Source organism: Sciurus carolinensis, chromosome 1 (assembly GCF_902686445.1).
Source record: "Sciurus carolinensis chromosome 1, mSciCar1.2, whole genome shotgun sequence".
In the NCBI taxonomy this organism is placed as follows: Eukaryota; Metazoa; Chordata; class Mammalia; order Rodentia; family Sciuridae; genus Sciurus; species Sciurus carolinensis.
The window spans coordinates 194,342,886-194,358,814 of record NC_062213.1 but is presented as its reverse complement, the minus strand read 5'-3'; the positions used below and the strand labels follow the sequence as shown (position 1 = coordinate 194,358,814).

General features: G+C 54.2%; 1 protein-coding gene across 4 annotated transcripts in view; it reads right to left on the bottom strand.

Moving 5' to 3' along the window:
• Ece1 (endothelin converting enzyme 1) overlaps positions 1-15,929 on the bottom strand; it is a 94,315-nt gene that overhangs the window by 33,967 nt on the left and 44,419 nt on the right. For 3 of the 4 annotated variants that reach the window (XM_047545602.1, XM_047545594.1, XM_047545583.1), the window contains exons 3-4: positions 8,918-9,059; positions 3,683-3,895 (exon numbers count right to left, since the gene is read on the bottom strand). In XM_047545602.1, coding sequence (XP_047401558.1) covers positions 3,683-3,895; positions 8,918-9,059 — 355 coding nt within the window. Of the gene's footprint in view, positions 1-3,682; positions 3,896-8,917; positions 9,060-9,553; positions 9,678-15,929 lie in introns of those variants that run through there. The other variant, XM_047545610.1, reaches the window with a different exon arrangement.

Here is a 15,929-nt window from a genome sequence, read left to right as displayed (position 1 = left end):
GGCTGGGGTGAATTCACCCATCAAATAAATGCACGGCTTGCTCAAGGTCACTTGGCAAATGGATAGCTGTCCTACTGGGCCAGTGGACGTAGCCCTCACTGGCACTGAAAATGTCCCTTTTCCTCTGTCCATCAAGAAAGAAGTGTGATCCAGGTAACCTCAGAGGACCCTGAGCACTCTCTCTGGTTCCAGTGTCCATCCAGGTTTCAAAGCCCCAGGTATCAGGCCCACAGGTGAGGGGGCTGTTCTAGACTAGTTCCCAGGATTAACCTGAAGGGGGAGGGGACCCCAGGATGTGCCTTCCAAGTCCCTGGTCAGTATGACATGAAGGTGACCCCAGCTACTAAGTTGGGCCTAGGCCAGGGCTTGCCCGGCCTGCAAAGCTCAGCCAAGCAGCCCCTGCAGAAGGGACCCGGGAAGCTAGGAGGCTGGGAGGCCAGGAGCCGTTTCTCAGCCAATCTCCTGAGCAGCGTCACTCGGGGTCTGTCCACGGTGAGTCTGATTTAAGAGGAGCCAGGAGACAAAGAACAGAAGTTTTGAGGCCCCACAGCTGTGTCTGAATCCCAGCTCCACCTTTTCCTGGGAAACACATTTCTTTTGTCTCATCTGTAAAATGGGAATACACTGGTGCCTACCTGAATGTACCATGAAAATAAAAGGAAAGAACACAAGAGACTCGGGTCACAGATGCGCCTGTACCGCCTTCTCGGTAACTAGGTCCACATGGGTGCTTCCGTGAGCAATGTGGTAAGCAGTGATTCTGCTCCTCCTTAGAGCATCCTCAGTAACGATGTGAGTCAGAGTCCACCTTACGGGTAAAGAGCTGAGGCCCTGAGGCCGGGTGGCCTCTGCAGTCACACAGCCCGTCAGGGTGAAGTCCGGTTGGAACCCACTGCTGCCAAGACGGGCACCCATGCCTTGCCGAGCGCTTAGGAGGCGCCAGGTTCTGCGCAGCATCTGAACTGTCACATGCCCTTCAGCATCAGGCGACCTCACTGCTCCTGGTACTCACTGGCCTCTCCATGCCACAGAGACTGGACAACACTGGGGAGGACCAGGTCACCCGGCAGCAGCCGAGCTCCATGCCAGGGCCGCCAGACTTCACCCCTCTCTAGTTCGCTTCCTGACACCATCAGACCAGGGCCCTGGGTCGAGGGCGCGATCGCCTGGTGCTGGCTGTTCTGTGCCCAGCTCAATGATGCTTCCCACCTACCACGGGACCCTCAGGGACAGGGTGAACATAAGGCCACAGCCCAGGCCTGGCGGCCACTCCTGATAAGCCCTGCCACCTTAAGGGACAGGACAGGATGGATCCAATCTTGGCACAGATCTAAGGTCCTCCCAATAAGAATCAGCTCCAGGGCCAGTGGGATCAGCACCCTCGAGCACAGAGCAGGAAGGGTGGTTCTGGGCCCAACTGTCTGTCTTCCTCAACCCCTCGGTGCTATCTGCTCCCCAGAGCATGAGCCCCTCTCCATTCTGGAATGAAGGTGTGTTCTTGCCAAATTACCTAAGATTTCTGAGCCTCAGTTTCCTTATCTATCAAATGGGAATGATAATTCCTAAGTCCCGGCATTGTAATGAGCACTAAAGAGGCTGTAGCTATAAAGAACCCAAAACAGTAGACACTCAGCAAAGGCCAGGACCCTTCCCACTTTCCTTCAGGCCCTCAGTGTCCTGCGCTGCCTGCAGACCCTCTCCAGCACGGCGAGAGGGGAGCTATGTCTGTGCCTCACACCCGAGGAGAGGGCATGGGACAGGGGAAAGTGCACATGACCAGGAATCAGGCAAGTCCAGGCTAATCAGGCCAACTGTTAGCCTGTCTTGAAGACTCTCTGAACCTCAGTTTCTTCAGCTACCAAATGAGATGAACAACACCTTCCCAGCTCCCACCCTACAGAATAAAATGGGATGACGAATCGCAGAGTTCTGTGAAGTACTGTGCAGAGGTTCATGGTGAATAACAACAGTACTGCCACCACACAGAGCAGCCACCACAACACGCCAGACTGAGGAAGAGCTCTTTAAACACATCCTCCCAGTAAGTGTTCACAGCTTGGAGGAGCACGCTGCCATCCCAGAGGCCTCTGTGACTGCCCAGACCTCAGGGTCAGTGGGAGGTGGCACTGGAACCCAGGGCCTGTGACTGTCGCAGAGCGGCTCGCCCGTCTCGCCACAGGTCTGGATGATCCCCTGCCTCACTGGTGGTCCTGCCAAGCCCCTGGCTGTGTCCTTAGGCGCTAGGGAAGGGACAGTCCTGAGCTGTAGCCTTGAAACCTCAGACACACTTGCCGATGAAGCTCCCGGATCTGGAAGATGCCTCTGGTGGCGCTGGCAGGGGGAGCCACCTCAGGCTGGGGCTTTGCCGTGTCCGCCTGTGAGTTCCTTCAGCCCCACCTCCTCGTTCCACCCTGATCCCATCTCCAGGGAGACAAGCAGGAGGCTGTCACTGTGCTGGGTGCTGCAGGGCATCCTGCCCAGGAACGGCTGGGGTCAAGGAGAAAGGACGGGTGGGTTTTACCTAGTGGCAGCCGCGCCCCAGGCTCGGGGCGGGAAAGGAAGGCAAGGTCTCCTTCACCTGCTTACACGTGCCCACCTTCACGAAAAGTGCCAGCTGCCTGGAACTCATAATTGTCAAGTCAGAATCACTTCCTGTCTCATAAGAGGATTACTGTCCCTTTAAGACTTGTCCCCTTTCAGGTGGCTTCTTCCATTTTACCTGCTACTGGGTATCTTGAGTGGTTTTTAAGAACTTGTGAGTATTTGCCAGATCAAGGTCTGTCTGGGGGGCTGAATTGGTTGTTGTTGTTTTTTTTTTTTTTTCATCATCTGGCTCCTCCCAGCATTAGGGTCCCAGGACAGGGCAGGGGGCAGCAGGAAAGGGTCCCTACTGCCCCAGGGTTCAAGTCAGGACTCTACAGTGCAGCTTGCACGGGGCAGTTGGGAATCCCACAAACAGTAACCAGGAATACAGCTGCAAACAAGGCAGGGGTGGGATTCTAATCCAAGGGTAAAACTATCAACACCAATGTCAAAAGTACTTTGGAGAGTCCGTGAGGCCCCAGATGATTCGCTGTGACAGCTTAAAGTCTGCCCTGGATTCTGTTTGTCACGGCTTTCAAAACTCAGTCAGTGCTAGTCAAGGACCATGTTGCATTCTGAAGACCCAAAATAAAATGACCAGAGCTACCAGCTGTGTGCCACACAGGTGCTGATGTGTCACAGGTGTGTTCTGTAGTGCTCAAAGCCCTGCAGCCTGGGCTGAGCGCAGTGGTGTGTGTCTGTAATCTCAGCTACTTTGGAAGCTGAGGCAGGAGGATTGCAAATTTGAAGCCAGTCTGGCCCATTTAGCAAGACCCTGTTTCAAAGTTTTGAAAACAATAATTCAGGGCTGGGGGTGTAGCTCAGTGGCACCTGCCGAGCAGATGCAAGGCCCTGGGTTTGAGTCCCAGCACCTCAAACAAAACAAAACCGAACAACTCTACAGTTTGGATGTTATTAATGCCATTACACAGATGAAGAAACTGAGGCCAGACATGAGTAACTTACACAGCAGGCCCACAGTGAGTGGCAGGGCAGAGGTGCCGGCCCTGTCTGCTCCATGCCCCTCTGACCAGGCCTGGCTGGCAGGTGCAGTGGTGGCCCCCTGCGGCCCATCCCTTAGTCTCCCCCTCGTGCTTACCCAGCAGGTGCTTGATGATGGCTTGGTTGTGTTCCCAGAGGTTGCTGAAGGTCCCCCAGCGGGAGTGGCCGTCAGGCACGGGGTTGGCTTTGATCCAGCCCCCGCAGGCATAGCTGAAGAAGTCCTGGCAGGGGTCCACCGTGGGGTCCATGGAGTTCAAGATGGAGCTGGTCACCGAGACGCAGGCCTCGCTCAGGCACACGGGGGGCGTTCCTGCAGGGGTACGGGAAAGGGGACAGTGACGGGCAGGCAGGGAGAAGGAGCTGGAGGGCAGCATAGGTGGCCTAGGGTCCCAGCACAAGCTCCCCTGTGCCCTGACCAAACAGACTTGAAACTGGAAGGTCACTAGACCCCAGACGAGAAGGGGTTTCAGTAGCTTTATCATCTCCTGGCTTGTAAAAGAAGACCTCTGCCTATTGCCTAAAACCCCTTCTGTGGCCTAAAAGTGCCTGGAACCAAGGTGCTCCTCTCTCCTTCTCTCTCTCTTTTAGCATGAGGGATTGAACCCAGGGGTGAGTCATGACTGAGCTACATCTCCGGCCCTTTTTATTTTATTTTGAGACAGAGTTTTTCCAAGTTGCAGAGGCTGCCCTCAAATGTTCGATCCTCCTACCTCAGCCTCCCAAGTACCTGGGATGACAGGCATGTGCCAGCGCTCCAGCGGTGCTTTTCTCTTAGTCAACCCCTCCCTCCATGAAGATTCCCGGACTTCTTATTCCCTGATGCTCGACAAATTTACTCCCTCATTCACACACTCACTTACTCCACAAAATAAATGCTGAGGCCCTTTGCTGAGGAGAGTGTGTGTGTGACGGGGAGTGGGAGGGGACGGGGGCAGGCACGGTCCCTCCCTTCGAGAGCCCACCATTTCACTGGGGATACACAATTACACAAGAAAAGCCCAAACGCACCAGGAGAAACTGCCATTTATTTATAAAACTAAACTGAACGTTGACTGGGAGCCAACTGGGTGATGTGGACATAGGGTGCCAGGACACAGGGACGGGAAAGGAGCCAGGAAAAGCCATTCCTGGGGGAACAACATGGATTCCTGGGGGAATAACTGTCCCAGTTTGGGGAGGGGGACCCAAACCCTAAAACAAAAAATAAACAAACAAAACCTGAGAGACTGGTTTGCCAAAGGCATGAGCAGGGGTCAGATCTGCCTCACGGTTGGCAGGAGAGCTCTTGCAAGGGGACCAGGTGGCAGGTCCCCAGGGGCTCCCTGAGGCAGCAGGACTGATGAAGTGGCCACCCGGGCCGCAGCAGGCATTGCGTCCTGAACAGGTTCCGAACAGGCCCTCGCAGGTGCTCGCTGTGTCTTTTGACCCGCACTCTGGCATCAGCTGCAGGTGTGAGGTCCCCGAGGAAACTGAGGCTGACAGAGTGACAGGATCGAGGTCACCTGCTGCATGGGAGAGCTCAGAGCTGAGCCCAGGCTGTGCTGGTCCAGCAGCTCCAAGGCTGCGTTTTCCTGCTGCCTGTCTCCTCCTTGGTGGCCACAGCAGGGCTGGTATGGCCCAACTGGCAAGATTATTTCCTACAGCACATGGGGAGGCAGCGAGGCCAGGTAGCTTTGGAGACTGGTAGACCTGGGTTCAAATCTCAACTTTCTGCTTCTACCTGTGGGGTCCGGAGCAGAGACCTCCCCTCTGAGTCTGCGCTGGGGGCTGGCTCCGTGGTACGCACTCTGCCAATCAAGGCCCTGGGCTCAATCCCCAGCACTGTCGACGAAACACAAAAACAAAAACAAAAACTCGGAGCCTTGGTTTCTCTCTAGGATCCATTCCACAGTGATGACAGAAAGATCTCACGTGACTACTCCATTGCACAGGGTGCACAGGGCTCAGCACCCTCAGGTCTTAGTAGGGTCTGAGGTTCCCGGCTAATCTTCAGAGAACAGGAAAGAACGCAGGCTCCAGCTCACTTGGGGACGGCAGGGCTGACGGTCTCCAGCAGGTCCCTCGTGGGCTTACCCACCTCAGTGCACAAACACCAGTCCTTCTGGTGGACGAAGGGCTCGGAGGAGTCGCACAACAGCAAGAAAATCAGGGTGGCTTTACTTTGAGATAATGACGTAATAATTAAAAATGACTGAGCCGGTGTGCACGAACGCAGAGGAGCTGAGGCTGCCATTGTCGACATTTCCAGATCAGCTGTCTTGATCCGAGTGGCACGCCCGTGTCCCCAGCCACGGTGATGACCGGAATCTTTACAGGGGAAGGCGGAAGAGAACTGTGTGGTTTGAAAAGGCCTATTCACTATTATGATAAAACTTCATATTTGGGGAAGGAAAAGAATACCTATTGTTTTTATACACACAACCACAGGAAGTAAAGCTTGACAAAATCTTGGCTGGTGGAAATACTCAGAAGACAGACTCTCAGGGGCTCAGGATTTTAAAACGAAAGCAGAAACCAGCACCCAGATGTCAGTCTTGTGGGCCGCCATCCTGAGCTGGCACTGGCTCTGCTAGGTGCAGGCTGGGGCTCAGGCTGGGGCTCAGGCTGGGGCTTGGTTATCTAACTCTTGACTGATTTGAAGATCTTTAGACAAATGCTCCTGGCCGAGCAGGTGCTTAATGCATATTTGATTAGTTAATTAATGGTTTCCAGGCATGCTCAGCTAAGGCTTCTATTCCTTAGGGAAACCTTTCCAGACCCCTCTCTGGGTCTCTTGGCCGTCTGGGTATCTGCCACCTTAGCATGGACTATGCTGTGTCATGGCCATCTTGAGGGTCGAGCTGAGATCTCCTTTGCTCTTCCATGTCCTCTTCCTGTCACCCTGCTTGGCATCTGGCAGCTGTTCAATACACATCTGTGGAATGAACAAGTGACGAAATGGAAGTGGCTTGTCCAGCGCCTGGTCACCACCTGCAGCACGGCACATACTTCTTCCCTTCGGGAGGCGTGATCAGTTGAGGAGCAGGAACCAGCCCAGGTCTAATGCACTCATCTGGACAGTGCCATCCGAGACACTTTGAAATATTTCCTGGGAGAATTTGTTGTTTTGCGGCTGCTGTTTGCAAAGCACCTGCAAGTTTCTGGGAAGCAGGGCATAGCAGGAAGGTAGATGGAAATGTTCTTCACTGGCCAGACATCACTCACAGGATCTGCTTTGACTGGCCTGATGTTTGCTCATTCGTGGCCAATGTCAGCACCTACTGCTGTGTAACAAGGTTACTGTCAACATCCGAGGTGGCCACTGCTTTCTCAGGTGGCCCAGGGTCACTTATCCTCAGCCTGGCTCATTCCTCTCCCAGGTCCAAGCCAGGGAAAATCTGAGGTCCTGAGAGACTGGGACAGAGGCAGAAGCAGGATTCTCCCCTATGGGCCCCACTTGGCAGAAGTGTTCTGGGTCTGACTGCGAGGCACTGTCCCCTGGGGGTTCCCTTCCGGTTCCGGGTGAAGAGACTTCTTGGGAACTCCTAGGGGTGGTCTCAGGCAACACTGGCTGCAGGAATCTGCCCCACTGCCCATGCCCTGGGCCACGAGCAGAGCAGATGGGTTTGGCCAGGCGCCACACTGACTGGCCAGATGTTCTGGACTGACTTTGGTAGGACGAGGTAAGGAGGCAGCTGCAGGGTGAGGATGATCTTGTGCCCCGTGGACAGAGCAGGTCCACGCACACACTCGCACACACACCTGCACAGCCAGGTACACACACACTCGGCAGAGAAAGGCCGTTCCCAGGTTAATCCTCCTACTCTCGCTGGTTCACTCCAACCTTTGGTTCCTAAGCCAACATGGTGGAGATTTGGGCCTACTTTTGCTTCTAGTAGGCACGCGTGGGGTCTCTCAAACTTTCATTCCTTCACTTCGCTGTCTGCACAGTGAAGGCATGCAGGCACTGTGCCAGGCACAGATGGTTAAAAGTCTGGAGATCAGCAATTAATGAATCAAATGTGCACTAAGCAGCTGCTCAGCCAGGAGCATTTGGTAAAAAGCCCACAAACCATTAAACAGTTAAATAATCAAGTGACTATTTCTTCAGCACCGTGTAGGTCCTCAGTTCAGCGCCTGGCAGAGTGAGTACCCACTGCGTGTCTGTGAATGAACGAGTGACTACGTGTCCCGCACACGAGGGACGCGAGGTGACTCAGTGAAGTCCCTGCCTCTCCCCAGGCCCCCAAGGCCCTTCCCCATCCCGTCCCGCACGGCCACCCGCACAGGCCAGCAACTTCACAGTAGCAAAGGCTCAGCAGAGCCATGATTTCTCTGAGGGGGGTGAGTAACCAAGCTGGTGGATGGAACCCCGAGAAAACCCCCCTGTGGCGGCTCAGCCAGGTGGAACAACAGAAAGGTGGATGTTAGGGTGCAGGACAGTGGGTCCCTGGCCTTGGTTGTAACCTGGATCTGCCCCGTTCGGCTGCATAAGGGTTAAGTAAAGAGGCACCAGCTGGATCTACACAGCTAGACACGAGATCCAGCCTTGGACTCCTGGCAATAGGATGGAGAGGTCCCGTGGCCTTAGCATGAGGTGGGACAGACAGATGTACTTACAGAGCTGTGCAAAGGCACTGGGGCACTGATTGCTCTGGAGTGCCAAGCAGGTGGGCACGGCCTGCGCTTGAGCCCTCAGGAGCCCAGTAGCTGGGGGCAAGTTCCAGCTTCTCCACTCAAACTGCCACTCCACCCCCCACAGGCCATGTAGGCTTGGGCAAGTCACCTGGCCTCAGTGCCCATTTCCTCACATGGAAAAGGACCAAAGCCACCACACCTCGCAGGGGTGCCGTGAGGAGGACAGGCGACGACAGCTATAAATGGCAGGCGTTTGGCACATGGGTGGTGTTCAGTAAACAGAAGCCTTTGTTGTTATTCTGTTGGGACTGAGGACAGCAGGCAGTGGCAGCCTGTCTAACCACCCCCGTCCTAACAACGACAGTGCCCAGACTAAGCTGAAAGCATCCTCAGAGCCATCTCCAAACTGCGCACTGCTCACCCGCTAAGAGTAGAGGAGACCAAGGCTCTGGGAAATTAGGTGACTTGTCCGGGTCACACGGTTGAGAAGTTGCTGGGCCAGGATGTGAGTTCCTGTCCTGGCTCCAGGACTTTCATACCACCCACACCCACCTCCCTGGGCTCGGTCTGTCCTCAGCACCCTGAGCCCACCGGGCCCAGCCCCCTCCTCAGCCTTGGAAGCCAGTCCCAGCTTGAGCAGGAAGCCGCCCTTGCACAGGTGGACAGGGCCGAGGGCAGGAGTGAGCCACGCCCACCATGAACCAGAGGCACCTACTTGTCCGGTACTGGATGCCCAGTGCTGCCAGGGAGGCCACCAGTCCTGCCACCAGAAGTACCACCAGCACCACCAGCCGCTTCTCCACCGAGGTCCGTGCTGCCCAGCACCTCTGGCCGCTGCGGGGGCTGCGGAAGTTCACCTGCAGGGAAGGAGGCAGGAGGGGTGGGGAGGACGTGTGCCCAGGGCTCCCCTTGCCCAGGAGGAAGGGGCTCCACGGCAGGCCCAGGCCCCGGGGAGGCATCAGGCTGCCCTCCTAACTCAGGGGTGGTCCCGTTCCCACAGAATCAGCCTAATCCAGGAAAGGAACCGCCACCCTGGTCAGGAGCTTGGATTTGCTCCCAAACATCAGAGAGCCAGCAGCTCAACCCAGCCTGGCTTGTGTTCCGTGTCACTCGATATGAGCACACGGGAAAAAAACAAAAAAAAACAAAAAAAAAACCGGACAGCTTTTCCCTGTTTCTCCAGTAGGAGTTCAAGAAAGAACAGGATGTTTGGACTCGCAGGCATCCAGCGGGCGTCCAGCTGGGCTCTCCTCAGAGCCCCCTTGTCCACAGAGCTGGGGACAAGGCTGACCGAGGTTCGTGCTTCCCAGAAGCAGGGACACCCTTAGCTCATTATTAGCCCTCTTTTTACCAATGGGGACGCTGGGGTGCAGCTGGAGCGACCTGCGCCTCCCATTGCCCAGGCCAACAGGGGAGCTGGGATTTGAGCCCGAGTCTGCAGACTTCAGAGTCCGCTAGGGGGCCAGAAGGGGGTCTTCAGAGATGCTGGGGGAGACACAAGCTCCATTCAGGCAGGTCCTCAAAGCGGGGGAAATGTCCCCGGCCCCAGGCCCAGCTCACAGGAAAGGAGGCACAATGAAGGGAAGCAGAGGGCGTGGCGGCCCTCCAGCTCCGGGCGACAGACCGTCAGCAGCTCTCGGCCCAGGCCCCCCACCCAACGCCGGCTCTGGGTCCCCGCTGTTCTCAGAGGCACTTCCTGCAAAAGCAGGGGCCACAGGACAGGAAGGGTCTCCCGAAGGTGGGGCCTGGTGCGGTGACATGGCCTCCCGGTACAACCAGCTGGGCGCCCACTCTGGGTCCCAGTGGAAATGCCAAAGGGAAGGTGGCCTGTTCTGCTTTCCACTGCTCTGGCCCAGCAGGCAGGCAGATCAAGAAAAGATGGGGCGGGCAGGGGTGCAGTCAGGGGAGGCTTCCTGGAGCGGGTGATGTCTGAGCTGGGTCTTGGAGAGTGAGCAGGAGTTGGCGAGGGGGGCAAGGCCTAGATCTCACGGGGCGCTGTGAACTAAAGGACACGGACTTCCACAGAGGCTGAAGAGACACCATGAGGCAAAGGGAGAAAGAGTGAGGCTTGGCAGGGAGGGGAAGGGAAGCGGGGAGACATTAAGGAGGCCATGGCAGCTGGCCAGGGGGTTCAGGGAGACCCAGACTCCAACGGCAAAGGCCCCACACTGTTGAGGAGGGGCTGTCCCTAGAGCCAGGCGAGGACCCTGAGGGAGGGATCTGGTGGGCACTGGAGGGAAGGGCACGGTGGCCAACCTTGGGTATTGTCCAGGTAGGAGAGTCCGAACTGCTGCGCCAGAGAAAGGGGAACCCCAGAACTGTCTGCGGAAGAAAAACTGTGCTCTGAAACTGAGAAGAGGAACTGGAGAACTGATAGACCCTCACCAACACCCAGGAAGCTCGCACTGTGGTCAGCACAGGGAGGCAGCAGGCCGCCTGCTGGAATCCCTTAGGGAGACGCAAGCTGGGTGTGGTGGCAGCCTGTAATCCCTGCTAGGTGGGAGGCTGAGGCAGGAGGAGCCCAAGTTCAAGGTCAGTCTGGCACATTAGTAAAATCCTGTCTCAAAATAATAAAAAGGGCTCAGGTTGGGGCTGTGGTTCAGTGGTAGAGCACTTGCCTAGCACATGTGAGGCCCTGGGTTCAAGGCTCAGCAACACATTAAATAAACAAATAAATAAATAAAGTTATAAAAATTTATAAAAAAATAATAACAAAAAGGAGTTCAGTGGGCAGAGCGCTTGCCTAGCAGGCGTGAGACCCTGGGTTCCATCTCCAGCACCGCCGGCCAATAAAAAAAGAAAGAAAGAAAAAAAAAGGGGTAGGGAGAGCCAAGATTTCTGACCAAGCCACTTTGATTAGTTAAAACTTTACATTAAGCTGGGCATGGTGGTCACCCCTCTAATCCCAGCAAGTGGGAGGCTGAGGCAGGAGGATAGCAAGTTCAAGGCCAGCCTGGGCAACTTAGCGAGACCCCGTTTCAAAATAAAATACAAAGGGCTAAAAGGGTAGTTCAGTGGTAAGGCAACCCTGGTTTTTTTTTTGTGGTACTGGGGATCGAACTCAGGGCCCTGTGCTCGCGATGAGGTCAGGGAAGGGGAGAAGTGAGCGGTTTCTCACTTTCCTATCTGGCCCTCCTTTTGCCCCTGGACTTGTGGTGGCCTTCCTCCTCCTCCTTGTGGCCTCTCCTGTCCCCACACTGTGGCTCAGCTCACAGGGTGCCAAGAGGCAGGGAGACCTGGGTTTAGGAGGCTCCCCTCTGCCTGCAGCCAGTTCTAGGAAGCTCGAGGACACGCCCTGAGGTGTGGGGAGAAGCAGGACCCCCTGGCCATGTCAGGACATGCAGAAATGCTGTGTGAGGGGAACGCGAGACAGCCAGAGCAGAGGTACCGAGGAGGGGAGAGAAGGAGGGAGGAGGCGGAAGGCAGGAGACGGGGGAACGGGCACCGAGGGATCCGGGAAGCACCCGTCCCGGGCAGCCTGCGCCCTGTTCTGTCCTAGAGGGTTTGCCTCTGCCTCGTTCCTAAGAGCAGGTACTAGCACCAGCTCCAGGAAGCGGGGGCTGCAGGGGAAGAGTGAGGAGCGAGGACAATGAGGCACCCCCTCTCTCCGCGACTGGTGCCCCATCCCAAGGCGGCCATGCTACATGCCAGAGAAGCCGCGTCAAGCTGAGTGTCATCGTTCAACGTCAAGCTAAGTGTTGAACCTAAACAGATGGTGTCCGCTGTAAATTAAATTATGATTAAGCCAGAATTGAATTAAAAACTCATAGTTCTAAGCAAGAACCGCAAATGGGATCTGAAAAGAGATCTTCAACCCGTGTCATGGTTTGGCTCCGCTGCCAGGCCACGGTCTCCTGGTTCTGCTCAGCTCACCGCAGAGGGCAGAATCCAGAGGCAGCTCCCTGGGCCAGGGAGTCATCTGGTGGCACTGGGTTTGGATGGACGGCCTCTCCAGGAGGGGCTGGCCGATTTCTGGGTGCAATGGATGGGGCAGAGGCTGCGTCAGGGAGCCACTCTGCTCCCTAGGGCCACCTGCTCAGTCTCATCCCTTTTCTCTGAGCCCCCACTATACCTGCCCTGCCCGCTTCATAGGACCCTGGGGACCGTCCCATGAGATGAGGTCAGGGAAGGGGAGAAGCGAGCGGTTTCTCACTTTCCTTTTAGAAAGAGGGCCTATCAATCATGGGAGACGGGCTGCGGCTACTTGGAGGGCAGAGGATTAGTGGCAGGCAGCCCACTCCATCTTGGGAAAGGTGGCTGGGAAGGAGACACCGGCCAAGGTCCAGAGCCAAAGACTGGAAGATGGAGTGGGGAGTCACGGGCGCTACCCGGCTGGCAGGCCCATCTCCACTCATCCTCATGTGAGGCACAGAGAGAAGGAAGAGGAGAGAGAAGAGTGTCCCCCCAAAGACAGCGGTGAAGAGGGAGGGGAAGACCAAGGAGGGCGCTCTAGATTCAGAGAAGCAGAGTGGGGCGGGGGAGAGAAACGAGCCGCCCCAGCCCAGGAGTTCCCAGGGTTTGCACAGCCAAGAAACAAAGCCCTAACCGGGGATAAATATTGGGTTACAGGACCAAGTGCGAGCCACCTCGGCTTACAGCAAGAACAAGTTCTGCAGGTGAGGACGGGGTACCGCCTGGGGCCAGGAGACTCGCCAGCAGCAGCAGGGGCGGGGAGCCTGGCTAAGCCTCGCGGGGTGGCAAGGGAAGGGAGGTTCTTCCCCAGCCACTGCCAGGTCCCCCTGACAGCCACATGGAGCAGACAGAAAGCCATTTTCAAAGGTCTGGTGGGGAGCCCACCTCCTGGTCCCAGAAGCCCTGCTGCTATGAGGGTTGGCAGTGGACCAGGCTGCCCAGAGTCAGCCTTTCAGAACAGACAGAGCGTGACCTAGCAGGGGGGAGGCCGGCCTCCACAAGGGTGTCAGTTTGGGGAAGTTTCTTTCGTTAAAGTTCCATGAGGTGGACTTCCTGCTGAGGCCACTGGGGTTAGCCCAGAGCAAACCGATGATGTCTTGTCCTCCACTATCTGCCTGAGCCCTCCCCACCACCCTGTCCCCAAGCCTGATCTTCTTGAGCAATGGCTTAAATTTTCCCATGATAGGGGAGGGGACACTGCACGGTCTGGTTGTTTAGAGAAATGCTTCCTAGCTGTCTGATTCCCAGAATGAACGCCCAGATCTCTGTGGCACAGGGAAGAAAGACTGAAAACCCGAGAAGTCAAAGGCTGAGTTTCCCCCAGAATTCTGTTAGTGGCCAGGTCTGCGCAGAGAGCGCCTGCACCTCTGTGGCCTCATCTGAATATTCATGGCGGCTCTGGGAGGCGAGGTGAGCCTCGCACTCAGTTCTGTGACCCAATATTTATCACCAGTCCATCACAAGCACCTGGACAGCCTCTGGGCCTCAGTCTCCTCTCTCTAAAGTGAGGAAGCTGGGATGAAGTCCCAAGTGGGACTATCTCAGATTCTAGAACCTTCAGGTCAAGCGTCTAATCCTGTAACTGGTGGAGAGAGTTAAAAGGACCCCCTGGTAAGCAGAGAAGGTTTTTTTCAAGTCCTGAAGGGGTCTGTCTCCAAAATCACCCTCCACATCACTGCCCCATCAATTTAAATATCTCAGTATTGCTAAAGAATAAAAACAAAAGACTGAGAAATCACTGGATGAGGCTCAAAGGTTTCGGTAGACAGTTGTGGTTGGCTGCTTCCCAGGCGGCTGTAGGTGTCACTGTGGCTACTTTCCTTCAAGCCACCAAAGTGCTGTGCCTACAGGCACAAGGAGACCGGGTGCCAGCTTTAGCAGGACGGAGGCCTGGAGGGGAAAGCTGCTATATAAGGGCTGAGAGGGCATGAGTGGTGAGTTTCCCCCAGAATTCTGTTGGTGGCCAGCTCTGTACTCTGAGCCCTGGAGAGGATGTCGTCACCTCTGTGGCCTCATCTGAATATTCTAGGAGGTGAGTTAGCAATATTATTAACCCATTTTAGGGGGAGGGTACCGGAGATTGAACTCAGGGGCACTCAAACACCAAACCACATTCCCAGCCTTATTTATTTATTTATTTTTTAAATTTAGAGACAGGGTCTCACTGAGCTGCTCAGAGCCTCGCTGTTGCTGAGGCTGGCTTTGAACTCACGATCCTCCTGTCTCGGCCTCCCGAGCCGCTGGGATTACAGGTGTGTGATTATTATTAACCCATTTTATAAAGCTGCGTGAGTGAGTTGCTTTCAGTTCTCACAGCCAGGACAGACACAGCGAGGGCTCCAAGTCACCACTAGGTGACTTAAAGGCTGAAATGTAGCTCAGTGGTAAAGCACTGGCCTTGCGTGCACAAATCCCTGGGTTTGATCCCCAGCGTCAAGAAAGAAAAGACCCAAAAGAAAAAGAAAAAAAGAAAGAAAGGAAAACAAAAAAAGAAATCCAGACTAAGTCCACAACAACTAATTTTAGCGAATTGTAAGTAATTTGCCTAAAATGAGATAAAGGAAAACTGCTTTCAAATGAGGTATACGTAGAACTTTCCTCCAGCTAAATTCAACCCTTTGTTAACACATCCAGCAATAAAAGTGGCAAGTGTAGCTGAGAGATGAAAATTTAAATTTTCATTTATTAGCTACTGATGTTGATAACTTTGGACTTAGAGTTAATGGCTTCATTGTTGTTTTTTGGTACTGGGGATTTAACTCAGGGGCACTCTACCCCTGAGCTATCAGCAGCCCTTTTTATTTTTTATTTTATGTTTTATTTTGAGGTCTCTAAGTTGCTGAGGCTGGCCTTGAACTTGCCCTCCTCCTGCCTCAGCTTCCTGAGTAGCTAGGAAGATAGATGTGTACCACCATAACTGCCAAAGAGCTCACTTTTATAGTTGCCAATTAGGAGAGGAAGATTTGGGGGTCAGGGTCCTTCTTTAAATGGCTAACATTGAGGAAGCAGTTGTATTTCAAGTAACCAGACCATGCAATAATCTGAAAGGCTAAAAGAAGGGTCACCCACAGTGTGATGGTGACTGTCCTAATTGTCCAGCTATATTAGATGGAACAAAGAATATGCATGAGTACTATGATCTTTAATGGTGGCATGTTTTGGAAGCTTTTGACATAGAAAATGCTTATGAAGTGGCACTGAATGCAAAATTCAGGATATAACATTGTACATTTAGAGTGAGCTCAATTATGTTTAAACACACACATGGGGCCAAGCCTGAGGCTTAGTGGAAGAGCACCTGTCTGGCATTATGCACAAGGTCCTAGGTTCAATCCCTAGCACTAAACACACAGGTGTGCGTGGAAAAAAACTAGAATCCATTATCTGTGAGCAGTGTGATCAATGTTTCTTTTAAAATCTTTTTTTATATTTCTATTTTTTACCACAAATGAGCATGTAAAGATTTTTAGGAGAAGTGGCTGGGGAGATAGCTCAGTTGGTAGACTGCTTGCCTTGCAAGCACAAGGCCCTGGGTTCAATCCCCAGCACCAAAAAAAAAGAAAAAAAAGAAAAAAAGATTTTTAGGAGAAAGACCTTCAAATGATTAAAAACATTAAATTAATAAGAAAAAAGTGTGCCTTGAGCTGGGCATTTGGTGCCTATCTGTAATCCCAGTGACGTGGAAGGCTGAGGCAGGAGGATAGAAAATTTGAGGCCAGCCTCAGCAACTTGGCAAGACCCTATCTCCAAAAAATAAGGGTGGAGGCTGGGGGTGTTGCTCAATGGCAGAGTGTTCCTGGGTTCAATCCCTAGTA